This window comes from Phyllostomus hastatus, unplaced genomic scaffold, assembly GCF_019186645.2.
Source record: "Phyllostomus hastatus isolate PE091 unplaced genomic scaffold, TTU_PhHast_1.1 phas_contig_283, whole genome shotgun sequence".
In the NCBI taxonomy this organism is placed as follows: Eukaryota; Metazoa; Chordata; class Mammalia; order Chiroptera; family Phyllostomidae; genus Phyllostomus; species Phyllostomus hastatus.
Window position 1 is genome coordinate 547,263 of NW_025333833.1, and position 17,078 is coordinate 564,340.

Here is a 17,078-nt window from a genome sequence, read left to right on the forward strand (position 1 = left end):
CGGCCACACTGCTGCGTGCCCCGCGCTCGGTCCCGGTCCTGTCCGGCCACCGCAGACCGGCCCGCAGGACCTCGCGCACCCGCGCCCGCCGGACGGAGCCGGTCCTGGGGGCCTGCGCCCCACTGGTCCCTGCTGGGCCTGAGCGCGGCGGCCGCTGCGGTTTCTCCGGAAGTCCGAACGGGGCCGTCGTGTCCCCCAGGTTCTTGTTCTGAGAGCGTGATGCTCTGTGGGACTGGGTTTTGGAGCCACCTCTCCGTTTCTCCGTAAGCGGGCGGCAGCCTGTGCGCGGTCGAGGTCTGTGCAGCTGCCGGCGCCCCGCCGTGGCGTCGGGCGGGCCGCGCTGCCATGGGAAGCGCCTCCCGGGCGCCCGCTGCAGCCGGTCCGTCCCCGTGCCCTCGCGGCCTGCACTGCGGGGGTGCGTGCCGCGTGGCCGCTCCGGCCGCCCCTCAGTCGCAGTGTGGCTGGTCCTCTCGGGGCCGGGAGCCGCGGCCGTCGTGGACGGTCCCCGTCCCTGCTCCTGCGGCGGGCAGAGGTGAGGCGAGCGGCGTCGGCCGAGGGCCGAGGGCCGAGGGCGTGCCAGTGGCGGGGGGAGGAGCACGGGGCCAGGCCTGGTTGCTGCCCGCGGACGCCCGGTCAGGGGAGCTGGGGGGCGGGGGGGAGAAGACGTCTTTCCAGAACCTGCCCCACGGGGGGGAGAACACGAGTTCAGGTCGGAAGGACACCTTCGGGATCCAGTCAGATGGGGCGAGACCCAGGTGGCGGCTGTCTGGGCCCGCCAAGCCCCGCGGCTCCAAGCGGGGAGCCCAGCAAGCACAGGTGCGGCGCCTGGCACGCTGCAGGGCGGCGGGGTGAGGCGGGGGCGGGCAGGGGCGAAAAGGTGAAGGTCGAAGGAGGCTGAGAGGGATCCTGAAGCCCAGCCTGGGGTCGTCCCCGCTCCGGTGGGCCGCATCAGACGACGACGGGGGTGGGGGGCGCCGTCCCTGCTGCCCCTCGGGCCCGTCATCCCGCCCGGCTCTCTCCCTGGCCCTGAGTCCCACCCCCCCCACCCCTCACCCGCGAAGCTGCTATTTGACCTGATCACAGTTTGCGGTGCAGAGCCCTGCCGTCCCAGGCCGGAGGACTGGTGGCAGGCACGGGAGCAGCCCACAGCTGCTGCCCGCCCACCCCTCAGGGCCTGTCTCTCCCGGCCGGCGCCCGGCCGGGCCAGCTTGGGCGCGTGCAGGTGCACCTCCATCCCCGCCCCGCCCCGCCCCGGGGATCACGGCCGCCACCTGTGGAAGCGCGGGCCTGTCGGCTGCGCTGCGGGCCCCTGGGCGGCATGCGGCGCACACGGCTGTGCTGGGGGACGGGCTCCCAAGGTCCGACAGTGGGCCCGCTGCGGGCCGAGGAGGCCTGTGGCCTCACCTGTGGCACGGGGGAGAGGGGCTCCTGTCTTGCTCCGGAGCACTTCCAGGGCTGGAGGCGGCACAGTGGGCGCAGGTGTCCTGGATCCGCGGCTCTGACCTCGCGGGGACACCTGCTCCGTCTGCGGAGCTGGCACGGGCTGGACCCGGGAGCGTTCCCTGTCTCCCGAGGGGCCGGCCGGTCTGCGCCGGGAGGCGGCAAAGCTGCTTCATCGCTTGGCAGGGACTGTCACCATCTGGGTGTTGGCCGCCTCTTCCCCTGGTTGTGTCTCCTGCCCCGTGTCACAGCAGGTCACCTTGCGCTCCTGTAGGTAGGGCTCTGTCCTCCTCGGACTGCGACCCTGTGGACCCTTGGTCAGAGGCTCACGGCCCCTGCACGGGCGGCGGGACAGCAGGCGGCCTTCCGCGCCTCGCACCGAGGAGGCGGGGTCTGGGGGGCCCGCGTGTCCCCCCCGGGCGGGGGCCGTACGCCCCGAGCGCGGGTGGTTTTCCTCTGGCGTGCACTCGGGGGCGGGGTGGCCAGGAGGATAAGCCTTCGTGGTGGCGGGGTGGTCGCAGTTCCTGGAATTTGCCCAGAAATACGTGTGGTATCAGCGTGTGGTCGCCCGTCGCCGTCTCATGCCCTGAGCAGTGTGGCGTCCGGTCCCGCTAGCTCCCGGTCTGTCCGGGGCAGACGGTGGGGGGCGGGCGGGTGGCCGAGTGCGGTGTCCGAGGGTGTCCCTGGAGCCCTCCTTCCTGCTGGGGGCACCCCAAAGGGCCGGCCTTCTCCCCTCCCGCACCTGTGCCTGCCACCTTCCCCACGCCCACGGGAGAGCCGGTGTGCTGGGCTGGTAAGGCCGCTGGCACCTGCAGCACTCGGGGGGGGGGGTGCCAGTGGGTTCGCCACCTCCCAGGCGAAGCCACTCGGGGCGGAGGGGCAGGGACGCAGCACCAAGGGCCCCCTCGAACGGCTCGCCCGGCCCGGGTTCTGGGGACATGGGGGCTGCAGCGCTCAGACCAGGGCAGCTCTGGGCAGGTGGTCGCTGGTCCTCGCAAACACGGCGAGAGTTGCTTCCCTGGGGGCTGCGCCGCTCTGCGCGCCCAAGCGACCTCACGGCTGGCCGGCGTCCCCAGCAGGCGTCCCCGGCAGGTGGCCCTGGTTCGGGCCGTGGGGCAGCGTCTCGCCCCAGCCGCTGCCCTGGGCCCGTCCTGGGGTTGGGCCTCGTCCCTGCTCGTCCTCTTCCCGGAGCCGCGGGGACTCCAGGGACGGGAGGGCTGAGGTGGGCCTTGGGCTCGTCAGCCCCTTGGCCACCCTGCTCCGAGGCCTGGGGTTCGGGACTCGGGGCGAGGCCCCCACCCTCCAGGGGCCCCCAGGCGATGTGGAGGCAGGTGGGGACGTGTCACGGGGCAGCCCCCCGGCGCAGGCTGTGGGAGTGCTGGCGAGGAAGGAAAGGGCGACCCCAGAGCACCTTTGGGTGGCTTAGAACGGGAGCCCTGTGAGCGCTGGCCGGGTGCCTAGCGCTCCGGGACTGTCACACGTTCTCGTGGAACCCGTTTGCGACGTAACCTTGGACGTGACTCCTGACAACGCTCCCCTCGGCTCTGAAGTCTCTGCTGCTGCCTGTGACTCTGGTTTTCAGCAGGTGCCGGGACAGATGGCTTGTGAAGGAGTGACTCAGACGGGCGCCGCCCTGGTGGTTTCTAGGTACAACAGAGGGAGTTGGGTTTCTCCCTGGCCACGTGTGTTTTGGGGGAGAGGACCCAGGGTGGCTGGGAGACCAAGGGAAGTGACCAGGCAGGCAGGGTGGCAGAGCAGAACCCAAGCCGGTTTGGACCTGAAGGGAGAGAGGTGGTGGGATGGCAGGCGGGACGGTCTGGGGAGGAAACCAGGGGCTGGGGAGACCGGCCCCTCCTCCGCCGTCTGCTGAGCCTTGCGGGGCCCGGCCCCTCGTGTGGCCTGCGCTGCAGGCTCTGGGCCCGGGACGAGCCATTTCCAGAGAGAAGCTGAGAGCCAGAAGCGCAGGGGCCCAGGGACCGTTACTGTGTGTCCCCCTGTGGGCCTCTCTCTCCACCGCAGGAGCACAGGGCCCTGTGGCCTCTCCCGTGGCCGGGCCTCTCCCACGGCCGGGCAGGCGTCAGCAGCCCCACAGCACGGCCTGCGGTCCTCTTCCGAGCACTGCAGAGTTTGGGTCCCACAGACAGTCAGCCCGGCCGCTCCTGAGTCCTAAATCCGCCTCTGGGTGGGGGGGCGCTGTCCCTTCTGCCGGGCTCCTTGGAGTCTCCCGTGCACACGTGCAGTGCGGGGTCATCCGAGGACCTGGGTGGGGTGGACGTCTGGGACGTGGGCTCCCTCTGTGAGGCCCCCGTGAAGTCGCTGCCTCCCTCTGACGCTCCTCGGGCCGCCCCGTCTCTGCGGCCCGCCCCACCAGGGGTCTGAGTGAGCCGTTCGGCTCACACTCCGGGCTGTGCCGCGGGCCGTGTGCTGGGCAGGCACCGCGCTCGCCGAGCGCCTGTCTGCCTGCGCGAGGCTCCCCAGTGCCTTCCGAGTGTAATTGACGGACTTCATCTTTTAAGACTCATGTAATGATCAAAGGAAAATTGGGTGGCGAGGACGGAGTTCCCATAGACCCTCCTCCCCAGTCTCCCCTGTCACTGGTCTCTTGCTCAGCGTGGTGCACTTGTCACAACTGAGCCCCTGCGGACACACTGTGGTTAGCTAGTGTCCACAGCTGTATTGCCGTTCACTCTCTGTGTCCACATTCTCTGCAGAGTTACTTTGTATCTTGTCCAGACTTCTGTTTTCCGTGTGAAGGAGCCCTGTCTGGTGATGACACAGTTGCTCCAACATGACCAGAAGCACCATCACCTGATGCGTTTATTTCTGGTTCACATGTCTCTTTCTCTGGTCTCGGAAACGCTCGTGGATAAAGGGGGTTCCCCGAGGAGGGCGACGGCAGAAGGGCTGTCCGGTCCAGGGGTGGCGGGGGCACTGTGGCTGTCAGCTGCCACGTCAGGCTGCTTTCGGGTTGTGGGTTACATACCAGGAGACACTGCAGCCGAGAGTGTCCTTGTCTTCAGAAGCTAATCTCCAGAAAACGGGGTGGAAGCGAGAAAGGGGAGATGAGCTTTCCGAGGCTTTAATCCAGCCCCGAGGCTGCGGTTGTGTGGAAACTCGGGGGGCTAACTGCCAGGCCCTTCGGGGGCCTGGTTTGCAGTTGGCGCCTGCTGACCTGGGAGACAGAGCCGTAGGTGAACTGGCCAGAGGGTCTCACGTCGCGACCGCCCAGTGCGGTCGCACCTGCCTCATTGCCGTCCCTTTCTCGGTGCTGGGGGGGGAGGTCGCTCCAGGGGACCGGCCTTGCCGCATGTCACAGGAAGGTCCTGCTGTTCCCACAGCCGCAGACCCGTCCTGACTCCCACTCCTACCCCCACGGAAGCCGCCTTTGCTCAGGGCGTGGGCCCCCCCCCCCGGGGGGGCTGAGTTCCGGGGTTTCCCCTGGGCTCCCTCGTGGGACTGGGCGGCAGAAGGAGAGGCCGAGCCCAGGGGCTGGTCGGGGCCAGGAAAGACGTCCAGGCTGTCTCTCGCGTGGGGACCCGCGGAGCAGGGCGGTGCCAGTGAGGGCGCGAGCCTCGTCGCGCAGAACGGATGCCCCGCGCGTCCCGGAGCCCCACGCCCGCCGTGGCGCAGGGACGTGGTGCAGAGACGCACGCCCGGCTGCTGGCACTGGGGCTCCTTCCTTCGCCCGGCACCTCCCTGGGCGACCCGGACGGTGTCCGGTGAGGAGCCACTCACACACCGAACATGGACCTCACGTGTCACTCTGTGTGGTCAGGTCCGACGTTTCAACAAAACACGGCGCGTCCTTTCTTCTTCTCCAGTCCGGGGCTCACGCGGTGTGCGGGCTCTCCGAAACACCGGGCCCCCGGGGCTGTGCCACGGGCTGAGAGACCTTCCCCGTCCTGCCGTTGGTCTTCCGGGAGTGCTGTAGGGTGTGCGCAGCGGGTCTGTGTGAGAGACCTCCTCGGCTCCTGGGCCCTGCCTGGGACCCCGGGCCGCAGGGAGGGAGGTGGCACAGGAAGGCCACCGTGTCACCCCAGCTGGGTCGGGGCCGGTCTTCCCCTGGGTCTTTCTGGGGCCTGCTGGGGCCAGCGCTGCACCTCGGGGGGAGACCGCGAGGGTGAAGGGAGCACTTGGTCACCTCATTTCAAAGACTCCATTGGTTTGCTTTTGACACACACAGCTAGAAGGAGTCACCTGTGTGGCTGCTGCGAAGTGGGGTGACGAACTGGCCGGCCCCCCAGGGCCTGTCCGCTGCTCACTGGCCGCCCTGGGGACGCGTGCCAGCCCTGTTCTCACTGGGCGTTTGCTTCTCCCCGCAGTACGTCGGGAGCCTAGACGTGCCGCGGCCCAACAGCAGAGTGGAGATCGTGGCTGCCATGCGCCGGATCCGGGTGAGTGCCGGCGGCGGGGCTGCCCCTGGGTCCCCGGGTCCCCTCCCCACTCCGCAGGGGAGCTGTTCCCAGTGGGGGCGTGGCCTGGAGTGAGGGCCAAGGGCCAAGTGGATGGAGCGGCTGCAGGGGCACATCCTTCCCCTCGGCTGGCCTGAGGCTGCTCACCCTGAGGTGCCTGGCGCCCTGGCTGGCAGACGTGTGGAGCCCAGCGGGGCGTGGGCGGGGGTGGCGAGAGGGTCTCAGTCAGCGGCGTTGGGGAAGGGCTTGGCCAGCAGCAGTTAATGAGCACGGAACAGTCAAAGCCCAGAGCCATTGACTGTGATACAGAAGGCGGGGTTCCCTCGGAATTTCAGGAACAAGTGTGGGAGTTCACCCATCTCCTCGACCGGCTGCTTTGGGCTCTGCAAGTGTGTGTGCCTCCCCTGCCATTGAGGGCCCTCGGGTCGGGGGGGTGCCGGACGCCCCTCCTGGCTCGGGGGCGGGGCAGAGCACGCGCACCCACCGAGGTGTCTCCTTCCGACCTCTGCGCGGGGCCCTGCCAGGTGCCGGCCCTGAGCGGGGCGGTCGCTGCAGGTCCGTGGGCACTGACGGGCTCGGGTGGGTCGGACGAGCTGCGGTGACTTTGGGGTGGGGGGGGGTGTGGGGGGCTGGGAGTCATCCTGAGTGCAGCCCGTTCGTGCTCCCTGTGCCAGGAGCCCTGTCCCCGTGACCTGCTTCCAGGGCTTAATGAGCAGCCCGTCACGTTGGAGGGAGAGATTCACTGGCCACGGAGCTGCTTGGTCGGCTGCCCGCAGCCTGTGCGGACTGGCTGCCACCCACTGGGTGTGGGTGTCCTGCAGGCCCCTGTGCCGTGGCAGGGGGGCTTCTGGGCGGGGCTGCCGCTGCCCGGGACTGGGGCGAGGGCCTTCCGTGTAGAGGGCAGTTCCCGGCTCGGTCCTTTGTGTTGAGCGGGCGAGGCCAGCGTCGGGCTGGTCAGGGTGGGGCTCGGGCCTCCCGGCCTGGCCAGGGCAGCGAGCGCTCCCTGGGCGCAGCAGGTAGGACCCGGGTCACAGTGTTCTCATGGGTGCCACATGCAGTGTCCCCTCCCTGACCCCGTGTGCGGCTGTGCTCGGGACCGTGGGTGGGGCAGTACAGGGTGCATCACCCCCCCCCCCCCGGGGCAGACTGGCCCTCTCCTTCCCAGCCCCACCGCCTCTGGCTCAGCCTCCCTGTGGGTGGGCCCCTCACGCGGCTGGCCAGTGGGCAGCCCTGGGCGTCTGGAGGGCCATTCCTGCCTTCCCATCAACTTCCTTGGAGACTCAGGCTCCTAGGCCCTGGGTGACGCCCCGTGGGGGTGTCCGAAGGGCACCTCAAGTTCAGTGTGTCCCTCAAAGACCAACTCCATCGTGTCTGCGGCCTCTTCTCGTTGCTTGGAGCCCTCCCCCCTCTGTGTTCCCTCTGTCCGGAGACCCCCTTGCCAGACAGCCCACCCAGGCGGGAGTGGGAGCCGGGGGGCCTCAGGGTTGCCCTTCGGCGCTTCTGTGGCAGCCCCCCCCCCAGTCCCCCCATCCCCCCGCCCCCTAAGCGTTTCTCAGACGTGCGGCTCCCTCCCCGTCCCCAGCCCCCAGCCGGGGAGGCCCGGGGCGTCTGATGCACAGACGTTGGCAGTGGCCTTCCAGCGGTCACTCTGCGCCCTCCCACCGCCTCCACGCTGCTGCCCAGCGCCCGCGTCTGCCGGCAGGTTTGCGGGGGTGGCTGTCCGGGACCCTGCAGCTCCTCGCCTGCGGACTGGGGGCTGGACTCTGGATTCCCTGGCGCCCGGGCCCTGCACATGTCCTGGGGCTGCCTCTGCCTGGGAGGCACCCCCTTCTCTCTGTGGCTGAGCCTGTCCCCTCAGGTATCCTCCACAAGCCTCCCTTCTAGAAGCTTCCCTCTAGAGACCTTTGTGCACTCACCATGCTGGTAAAGGTGACAGAGGGAGGAAGAAGGGCTCTGAGTCCCCCAAAGCCTGCCTTCTCTGGGGGACGGGACCACCGCCGCTCCCCGTGGAGCAGGGGGCTCCCCCAGCTGCCCGGTCTCTGTCACGGAAACCTGTTCCTCAGACACGGTGAGGAGTTCTGGTTGGCTGGTACACCTGGTCTCCAATCAGCAGGATGACGGTCACGTCCGAGGGGGTCTGCCTTTAAACCAACACCTGCCCTGCGGGAGCCGGGGGCCACGGCTCGCGGCCAGGTGGTTCACCGGGAGAACTCGTGCTGTGCTGACTTAGGTAGGGCTCGCACTTCTGTCCGTCCCCGGACGCCCCGGCGTGTCCCTGCACGGCTGAGCCCTCGGCTGCCCGGGGTCAGGGCCCAGGCTCCGTGCGCAGGGCCACACGTGCGGGCGGCAGGCGCCCCTCCGGCCTCAGAGCGGCCCCCGCGCTGGCCCCGAGCCTGACTGCGGGCGCTGAGCCGGCCCGTCCAGCGGCAGGAGGTACGCCAGCGTGGGTCGTGTCCCTGCATGTGGGTCGTGTCCCTGCACGGACGGGAGGCGGGGAGGCAGGCAGGCCTCCGTCCCGTTTGGGGCTTTCGCTGCCCAGGCCCAGAGACCGGCACCTGGGGGGATTTGGTGGGGCCTGACCTTTCCGCAGGTGTGGCAGCGGTCATGGGACTTTCAAAGTCCTCACTTGACCTTCCTGCCCTCGGGCCAGGTGTGCGCTGAAGGCATCTCTCTGCCCCCAGGGTGGCCTACCAGCTCCCCCCGGCAACTCCTCTCCTGCGGGGTGGGCTCTTCACCCCCAGGTTCCTTCTCCGCCCCCCCCCCCGCCCCCGTCCTCACCCAAGGGTGTGTTTGCTGATTTTGGGGAGGGAGAGGGGAGGGAGAGAAAAACTTGGATGTGAGAAAAACATCCACTGGTTGCCCGCCAACCGATCACCAGACTCGAACCCACAACCCTCTGGTGCGTGGGACGACGCTCTGACCGGCCAGGGCAGAGCACGTTTTGGTTGGTTGGAGCAGCCCAGGCCTTGGGCTCGCCTGAGGAGCTAGGCGGGCAGGGAGGAGGGGGGTGCCGGGCTGAGCAAACTCGGTGAGGAGGGCCCTGCGCCAGGCCCCTCGGGTGGGGTCTGAGTCCCCACCCAGCCCGGCGCTGAGCCTGCCCGGAGCAGCTTACGCGGAGCAGCTGCCCAGAGGCCTCCGCGTGGTTTCCCTCCAGCCCGGACGGCTGCCACAGTCCCCACGGTGATGGCACTCAGCTCAGCGGGGAAGCACCCCGCGCCCCTGGCGCCCGGGCTCTGGTCTGTGGCGTGTCCGCCCCGGCTCGTTCTCCGCTCCTCTCCGAGCCTCCTTTTCCGGGGATCCCCCTGCTCCCCAGGGCTCTCTGCACCATGCCCTCCAGTGCCGAGGCCGGCGGGGGCGGGGCACCCAGCCCGTGTCCCTGCGTGTCCTCTCCAGGCCCCACGCGGGGGAGCGGGGAGGACATTCCCTCATCACCCCCCCCCCCCCCCCCCGGACTCCTGGTGCTGTTCTGTGGTTTCCTGAGCGGCCGGAGGATCTGCATCTGGGCTGCAGGGGAAGATAAGGGATTCCAGACATTCCTGCTGCTCTCTCCCGAGAGCTGGCCAGATGCCTTTCTCCCCCACCCCCGCCCCCGCCAGGAGGCCCAGGAGGAGAGGGGGTGGGGCGAGACCGGCCCTGTACCTGCCTGCCTCCGAGTCTGTGCTGGCATTCGGTCTCCAGGGCCGCGGCCCCTCAGCTCCAGTGAGGACAAGCCTGCTGCCGTCTGTGCGGGCACACTGCCCCTGCAGCCTGGCCGTGCCCCATCCGTCATCCGTGGGGGATGCGGTGACGGGGGCCAGGGGCTTGTCTGAGTGCTGGCGGGGGGGGGGGGCTGGTGCTCGGCTCACGGTCCGCTGCTGCTCAGCTGGGAGGGGACTGTGCCCCGGAAGTGAAGGGAGGTGGCTGGGGTTTTAGGTCAGTGAGAGCATCCTGGTCTCCTAAGCCTGGGTCCTGGGTGACCGGAGTGACTGAGGCCAGTGCTTCCCCAGGCGTGGCCCGGAGGCCGGCCGCCCTGCCTGGGAGCCTGTTAGAAGGGTGCTCTTGGCCCCACCCATGACCCAGCCCAGGAGCTCCGGGGTTTGACGAGCCCTCCCGGTGGTCTTGATGGACGTCGGTGTGGGGGCTGTGGTTCCGGGCTGTCAGCCTGACCTTTGGGGTTCCTTGGGGCGTCCCAGGCTCCGGCATGAAAGCCGTTGCCCTTGAGATGACTCTGTGGAACGGGACTGGCCCAGGAGAGGTTTTCAGAGGCGGGCAGCTGTGTTTGGCGACGGGCTCATGGGAAGGAAGGCCTGTGGAGCCGGAGACGGGCGGCGCAGGCTTGGGGGAGGTGGGGCGCTGAGCAAAGGGCTGTGGAGGCCGCAGTTCTGGGTGGCTGTGTTGAGAGCTGGGCCGAGGCCGACGGCCGCCTTCACCTGCAGAACGGAGCCCCCCCACCCCCCCCCCACCCCCCCCCCATTTACCCCCGGAGGCTCCAGCAGTGTGTCCGAGGGAGGCTTCTCCGGCCTGTGGCTCTGTGGACGCTCAGCCCCTCTGGGCTTCCGCAGTGCCAGCCCCTTCCGGTCTGGGTTCGTGTGGACGCAGAGCCGGGTCTTGGCTCCCTGGTCTCCTGTCTGTCTCCTGCAGGCAGTTTTGGGTGTGATGCCCATTTGGTTTTTAAGTTCATGGTCAGCAGCGTGAGTGTGACATGCTCCTGGCCCCCTTTCTGCAGGGCGAGGCCTGTCCCCACCTCCTGCACACAGACAGCCCAGGGGACCTGAGGAGGTGCCTGTCCCTGTCGCCCGCTGCCCCCAGGCCCTGCACCCTCCACTGTGACCTGGCCAAGGAGCGGCACAGGCCCGGGCCAGGGGCCGGAGGGCTCGGCCCAGAAGTCCCCGGGGAGGGCTCGGCCTCTTTGGAGGGCGGGTGGTGCGTTGCTGGAGGGGTTAGCACGGGAGGGTCTCCTGGACTGTCGGCCAGGGGCCGGCACCTCTCAGGCTCTCGGGAGACACAGGGCGCCTGGGAGTCTGTGTGCAAACAGGCAGCTCCCGTCCCCGTTCCAGATCCCAGTGACAGATGGGCCCGTGTGGGGCATCTGAGGGCGGGCTCCTCGGCCGAGTGGAGGGGTGGGGTGGGGGGGACGGGACTGTGGGCCCTCCTGGCTGAGGGGTCTCTGAGGGGAGAGAGCAGCCTGGGCTCGTGGGCGGGGGTGGCCGGGGAGGGGTGTCCAGGAGTTGGAACTTCTGGGTGCCGGCCTGGGCTCCTCCTCCTCTTCCCCACGGACGGACGAAGTCTTGGTCTGTGTGGCTGAACAGCAGCCAGGAGGCCGAGTTCTCTGGGCTTCCGGCTGATTCCGCGGGGCTGTCTGCTCCCCTTCCTGACGGTCCCCTGGAGAACCTCCGGCTCAGAGGGGGCCCAGGGCACGGACGCCTCCCGGAGCCCCAGCGGCCCTTCTCTCCTCGCCGCCCCTCCCCCGCCGCCCCGGGAGCCAGGTCCCCGGCTCTGCTCCCGAGTGCCGGGAGGACGCTTCTTGTCTTCTCTTCTCGCTGACCGAGACGGCACCGTGTGCGCCGCCGGCAGGCGTTTGCCGGGAGACCGAGGCGAAGCGGCCAGCCCGCCGGCGCGAGGTGGCGCTGCCGCGTCCGTGCCGGGCCCCACACCCAGCCTCGAGCAGCATCTCCACGGACCCGCCTGCTCCCACGTCCGACTCCCTTCCCACCTGTGCCTGCTTCCAAGTGAGATACCCCACTGGCCCTCACCACCTGGTGTGGACCCCGCAGGCCCCTCGCCGGGGGAGCGGAGCCTCCGCGCCGTCGGCACCCTCGCGGGGGCGGGTGGTGGGTCTCCTCGGCCACAGCCTCTGCGGGCTGCTCTGCCCGGCAGGGGGCCTGCGGTGCCCCGGGGGTCGGGGGGCCCCTCTGCTCGAGCGCAGGCCTGCACACGGTGAGCCATCGTGCCGGCTGCGTGCTTCCGTTGCTCTGAGCTCTCTTCCCAGAGGGTGCTGCACCTGCTGTGTCCCTGTGGGAGGTCCGTGCCTGCAGAGAAGTTCTCGTGGCCTTTCAGGGTTCGCAGTCAGTTCCGGGGGCGGGAGGCGCTTGTGGAGGCGACAGTGGTCTCTTCGTCCTGAGCGACCTCACAGACGACGACGCAGACACAGTGCTGTGGGTGGGTGAGGCAGGCGTGCTCGCGCCTCTCCAGGAGGCCGTGCGGCACGGTGTGCCGGCTTGGTGAGCGAGCAAGCCCCTCTCACCGACTCGGTGTGTAGACGCCCCCGGACCGCATGCACCTGCTTCCCGGGGCCCCGTCACTGCCGTCCCTTTCCTTGGTCCCGCCCGCCCTCTCGCTCCCAAACCCCGTTCTCTTCCCTGTGGCCATGCTGCGTCTGGTCCCCCTTCCCGTCCCTTCTCTCCACGGTGCGTCCGCAGCCGCCCCGGCCCAGCCAGCCCACCTTGGCAGCCCTGTCCGTGTGTAGCCCATGGGCCCTGTTCGGGGACTGAGCTTTTGTGGGCGTGTCCCCTCCCCTGCCAGACTGTCAGCTTCTTGGGGGCAGCCGTTTGCCGCACAGGGGGTCTGTCCATGGGGGCCGCAGGCCAGGGGCAGCTCCGCATGAAAGGGTGCCGTCGTCAGGGTGACTGAGGGAAGCGGGGGAGGGGGCGAGGTGTGTGTGCAGACGGCGCTCAGTCTGTGTGGGTGGTCCGTCTGTGGGGGCCAGGGGACAGGTGTCACGGCCAGTGTTGGGGTTTGGGCCTTCTCTCCCTCTCCCCCGGTTCTGCTCTCGCCCTTCCCAGCCGCTCTGCCCCGGAGGGGGGCCTTCCGGGCGCCCTCCGAGAGTCCCCTGCATGTGGGGCGTGGCGGCACGCTGGGGCTCTGCGGCCGGCCATCCCGCCGACTTCCCAGGATGCTGCGTCTGCCCCTTCCTCCTGTGGACCCTTCCTCCTCTGGACTACCCCTACCCCTACCCCTACTCTGCTGGGGGTGCGTCCCTGCTGGGGGTGCGTCCCTGCTGGGGGTGCTGGCGCTTCTCTGGCCGTGTGAAGGAAAGCGTGGTAGGACGAGGATGTGCCACCTGCCTGTGGGGAGGAAGGCCACCCGCGTAGTGGTAAAGGAAGTGGGGGCGACCGATGGGAGCGTGGAGGCTGCTTGCCCGGGGCAGCCTGCACCCGGTCATCTTCCCTGGGCGGGCGATGCCTGCTGGGCGAGATCGGCGGGGGCGGAGTCAAGCCGAGAAGTCTGTATGTGCCGGGGATGTCAGCAGGTGTGCAGCGCACAGTAGGTGCTTTGTGCGTGTCTGGGGATGGATGGATGACACGGGAAATGCGGGGCCGGGTCTGGGCTACAGTGACGCGGCAGGGAGAGAGCCGGGGCGAGGGGTGGGCGGAGGACCCCGGAGGAGGGGCCGAGGAGCAGCCCGTTGCCCGTGGCTGAGACAGCGAGACCGGAGGTGCTGCAACGCGGTGTTCTGTTGCAACATCGTGTGCTCGTGTGACACGGCGTTCCGCTGTCACCATCTGCAGCCAAGAGCTGTCGGTTTCACGGGGGACCCGGCGGGGGTGGGAGGGGCTGACTGGCAGTCCCACTGTGGGTGAGCAAGGCCACGCGGTGCGTGCGCCTCTCCCGGCAGGTGCGTGAGCACACGCTGCCGAGGGCAGAGTCCGTGGCCGTGAGGGTCAATCATTAACTGCTCGTGGCGCTGTCGTGGGTGCTGCCTGGTAGACAGTGGCGGTGTACGTGCTCGGTCTCTGTGCAGTGAGGTTTTCAGGCCGAGCCAAGACGGCATCAGACACTCCCGAAAGCTGGTGTTTTGAGTAAATACAACTCGAACAAAGGGGAGAAGTCCAGCTGGTTTTGTCCTGGTGTTTAATTGCGTGGTGATGTCACTTCCACGGCACTCTTCCCGTCCCGCGGAGGACGCAGACTCGGTGGCGGGGGCAGGTGGTGCCGGGCGTGGTGCCCGGTGAGGAGCTGGGGGCGCCTGAGGGAGATGCGGCGGGTCCGGGGCTCGTCAGACCGCCCGGCTCCTTGAGTGGTGGCTCCTTACTGTTCTTGCCGTTCCCTAGTCAGTTTGCGTTCATTAAGTCCGGGCTGCACCCACACCTGGCCTTGCCCCCACGGTGACAGCTGTGTCCCCACCAGCTGTCTCCTCACGGTGCTGGCTCGCCTGCCACGCAGTGGCTGTCACTGAGACCAGAATCAGCCCACTCTCTCTGGACGTTGCTTCCGCCAGGCCCACGGCTGTCTCGGGGCCGGCTCCCCGAGGCCGGCGTCTCCAGGACGCCCTTCCTCTCCCCGAGGGGCGTCTGCAGGGCCCCCCGGGCGCTGTCCTGCCCAGTCACTGGGCGGTTGTGTTCACGGCGGCCCGCTCGGGCTCCCTGCCCGGTCCGTCCCCCCACTTCCTGCTGGGAGCTGGGGGTCTGTCTGGACAGTGGGGTGACAGTGGTGCCCACGGATGGTCCCGTGACGGCGGCCTTCCTCTGCCCACGGAGCGCCTTCACTCTTCATCTCTGCTGCTGTGGGCAGCGGGGCTCCGTGTGCGACCAGCTGGGGGCCCCGAGCGGCTGGGTCCAGCCTGCGGTCTGTCCCCGAGCCTGGGGCTCTGGGTCCCCCCTCCCGACGCCGCACTGTGCTGGCCTCGCCCGCTCGCTGCTGTGCTCCACCCACCTGCAGAACCCACTCAGGTTCTGCGGGGGCGGGGCGGGGGGCAGTCTGGGGCTGGGGAGCCCACAGGCTGCTGGGGCCTCTGCTGTCTGCACCAGCTCGGCCATCACACAGAGCCCCACACGCTGGGGGACAAGAACCACGCCTGTCTGTCACAGGCCTGGCGGCTGCACGCCCACACCAGGAGCTGTGCCCGGGGACCTCCGAGGGGAGAGACCCGCTCTGTCTCCTCCCCTCCTCGGGCCGCCAGAGCTGTCGGAGCGGGGCCAGCTCTCACGGCCTCACTGAGCCCGCGTCACCTCCTCCACGCCCCTCTCCGGGCAGTCACTCTGAGAGGCAGGCCCTCAACACGGGAGTTTGGGGGACTCGACTGCAGCCCTGGCACTTAGTCACTGGTGGCTCTGAACGCAAGGAGTCGAGTGCCTCCCAGGGCGTGCACCTCGCAGTGAGCAGGGAGCTCAGTGGCAGCGTCTTCCGGCCGGGACGCCGGCTTTTCCCTCCCTTGCGCCCTTCCTGTGCCTGTTGGAGACCCGGGAGCCACCTCCTCCTCTCCACAGCGCGCCCTTGTCCACAGACAGCTGAGTGCTCCTGGTGTTGGGACACTGAAGGAGTCCGGGTGTCTGGGCACGGCCATCCGCGGAGAGAGCTGGGCCTGTTTAGGGCGAGCTCCGGTCCCTCCTCCACTGGAAGAGCGTGTTGCAGAGACGCAAACCTGCGACCGCTCCGAGGGCGACTGTCTTCAGGCTGCTTCTCGCAGGACCAGGAGGAGCCTGGCCAGTGTGAGCCCAGGTGGCTGCAGCTGCTGCTCCCCCGGGCGGCTGGAGCGGGAGGAGCCCGCCAGCTTTGCTGCCGTGGGGGCTCCTGTCACACTGAAGGGACAGGAAAAGGAGGAGGTGGCGCACCGTGCGGCGTCTCCCCAGGCCTGCGGGTCCCGCCGCTGTCCTTCAGACCCGGCCCGCCGGGGCTCCTCATGCCCAGCACGCGGGACGCGCAGTGCGTGCTCTTCTGCCCTGTGCTGCAGGCTGGGACGCGGTGTGAGTGTGCCGTCCGTGGTGCGTGCGACGGGCACCGGGAACCGCCCCTGCAGCACAGGCCGGTGTCGGCGTGGCGCCCACGGAAGTCACCGGCCGGGCGGGAGCCCTCGGGACCTGGTCACCCGCGCAGCGGCAGCCCTGCATGCTCCGCACCGCCTCCTGGCTTCCGTCCCCTCCCTGCCCCGGGAACCGCTCTGCCCTCCGCCTCCGCGTGTGAGACCTCCCGGACCCCACACGGGCGGGGGCCTGTGGGCGCTGGCTTTCCCGGACTGGCCCACTTCACTCGGACAGCACGGGCCCTGCAGGCTCATCGGGGCCGCTGCGAGTGGCAGGGTCTCCTTGTGTAAAGCCGAGTGGTGTCGCACCGTGTGTGTTGTGCGGGCGCACACACGCACAGCGTGCACACACACTGCCATCTCGTCGTGCCTCGTCGGCGGGCGCTCAGCTCGGGCGGTTTCCCGGGCCGCCCGTCGGGGGAGGGGCCGCAGTGAGCGTGGGGCCGGGTGCCGCTGAGGCACGGCTGCGTTGTCTCTGGACGCTCGCCCGGGAGAGGCGCTGACGGGTCATTCGGTGGCTTCGTGTTCAGTTTTCTGGAGGACACGCATAGTGTTTTCCGGAACAGCTGAGTGGATTTGCATTCCCAGCAGCGGCGTGCACGGTCTCCTTAGGCCAGGGTTTCCTCGCCAGCACTTCACTCCTTCTTCTTCTCGGTGACAGGCCATCCTGGCAGGTTCGAGGCGGCTTCACTTTCTCGCTCCCTGCTGACCCGTGGTGTCGGGCACCTTCTTGTGCAGCTGCTGGCCCCCCCCCGTGTGCGTTCTCTGGAGAAGCGTCTGCTCGGGCTCTTTGCCCGTTTCTCACTGGGTGATGGGCGTTTTGTTACTGAGCTGTAGGAGTTCCTTACGTAACCCTCGACAGACACGCGGTGTGCAAATATCTTCTCCCAGTTCTTAGGTTGCCTGTTCACTTTGGCTGATGAGTTCCTTTGCTGTGCAGAAGCTTTTGAGTTTCATGTGGTGCCACTTCTTTATTTTTTGCTTTTGTTGCCTGAGCTTTTAATGTCCCATCTAAAATGCCGTCACCGAGGCCAGTGTCAAGGATTTCGCCCCCTAGTGTTTTCTTTTGGAAGTCGTGTGGTTTCCGGCCCCACGGCTAAGCCTGTGATGTTTCCAGTTGGTTGTTGAGGATGGGGTGAGACAAGGGCTTAGTTTCACGCTTCTGCACGGTGCCGTCCTGTTTTTCTAGCAACGCTTGTCACACGGATTGTCCTTTCCCATCGTGCGTTCTTGACTCGGTGGCTGAACGCCACTCGACAGCACTCGGGTCCACTTCCGGGCTCTCGACCCAGTTCTGTCGGCGTGTGTGTCTGCGGGCTCTGACCCCAGCCCCACCCTGTTCTGATGACTGTGACCTTGTGACGTGGTTTGGAGTCAGGAAGCAGGACGGGTCCAGCGCGTTCCTCTTTCTCCAGACTGCCGTGACTCCCTGGGGTCTTCTGTGGCTCCAGGTGTGTTTCAGAATTGGCTTTTCTTTCTGTGTCCACTGCTGTCCAGCTCCCGAGTGC

The 17,078-nt window shown here is 68.6% G+C and overlaps 1 protein-coding gene across 4 annotated transcripts in view; it reads left to right on the top strand.

Annotated features, from left to right (window-relative positions):
• The window catches only part of LOC123818400 (carboxyl-terminal PDZ ligand of neuronal nitric oxide synthase protein-like), a 72,598-nt gene that overhangs the window by 18,467 nt on the left and 37,053 nt on the right, over positions 1-17,078 (top strand). For all 4 annotated transcript variants that reach the window (XM_045838559.1, XM_045838560.1, XM_045838561.1 and 1 more), the window contains exon 2: positions 5,763-5,834. In XM_045838559.1, coding sequence (XP_045694515.1) covers positions 5,763-5,834 — 72 coding nt within the window. The remainder of the gene's footprint in view (positions 1-5,762; positions 5,835-17,078) is intronic.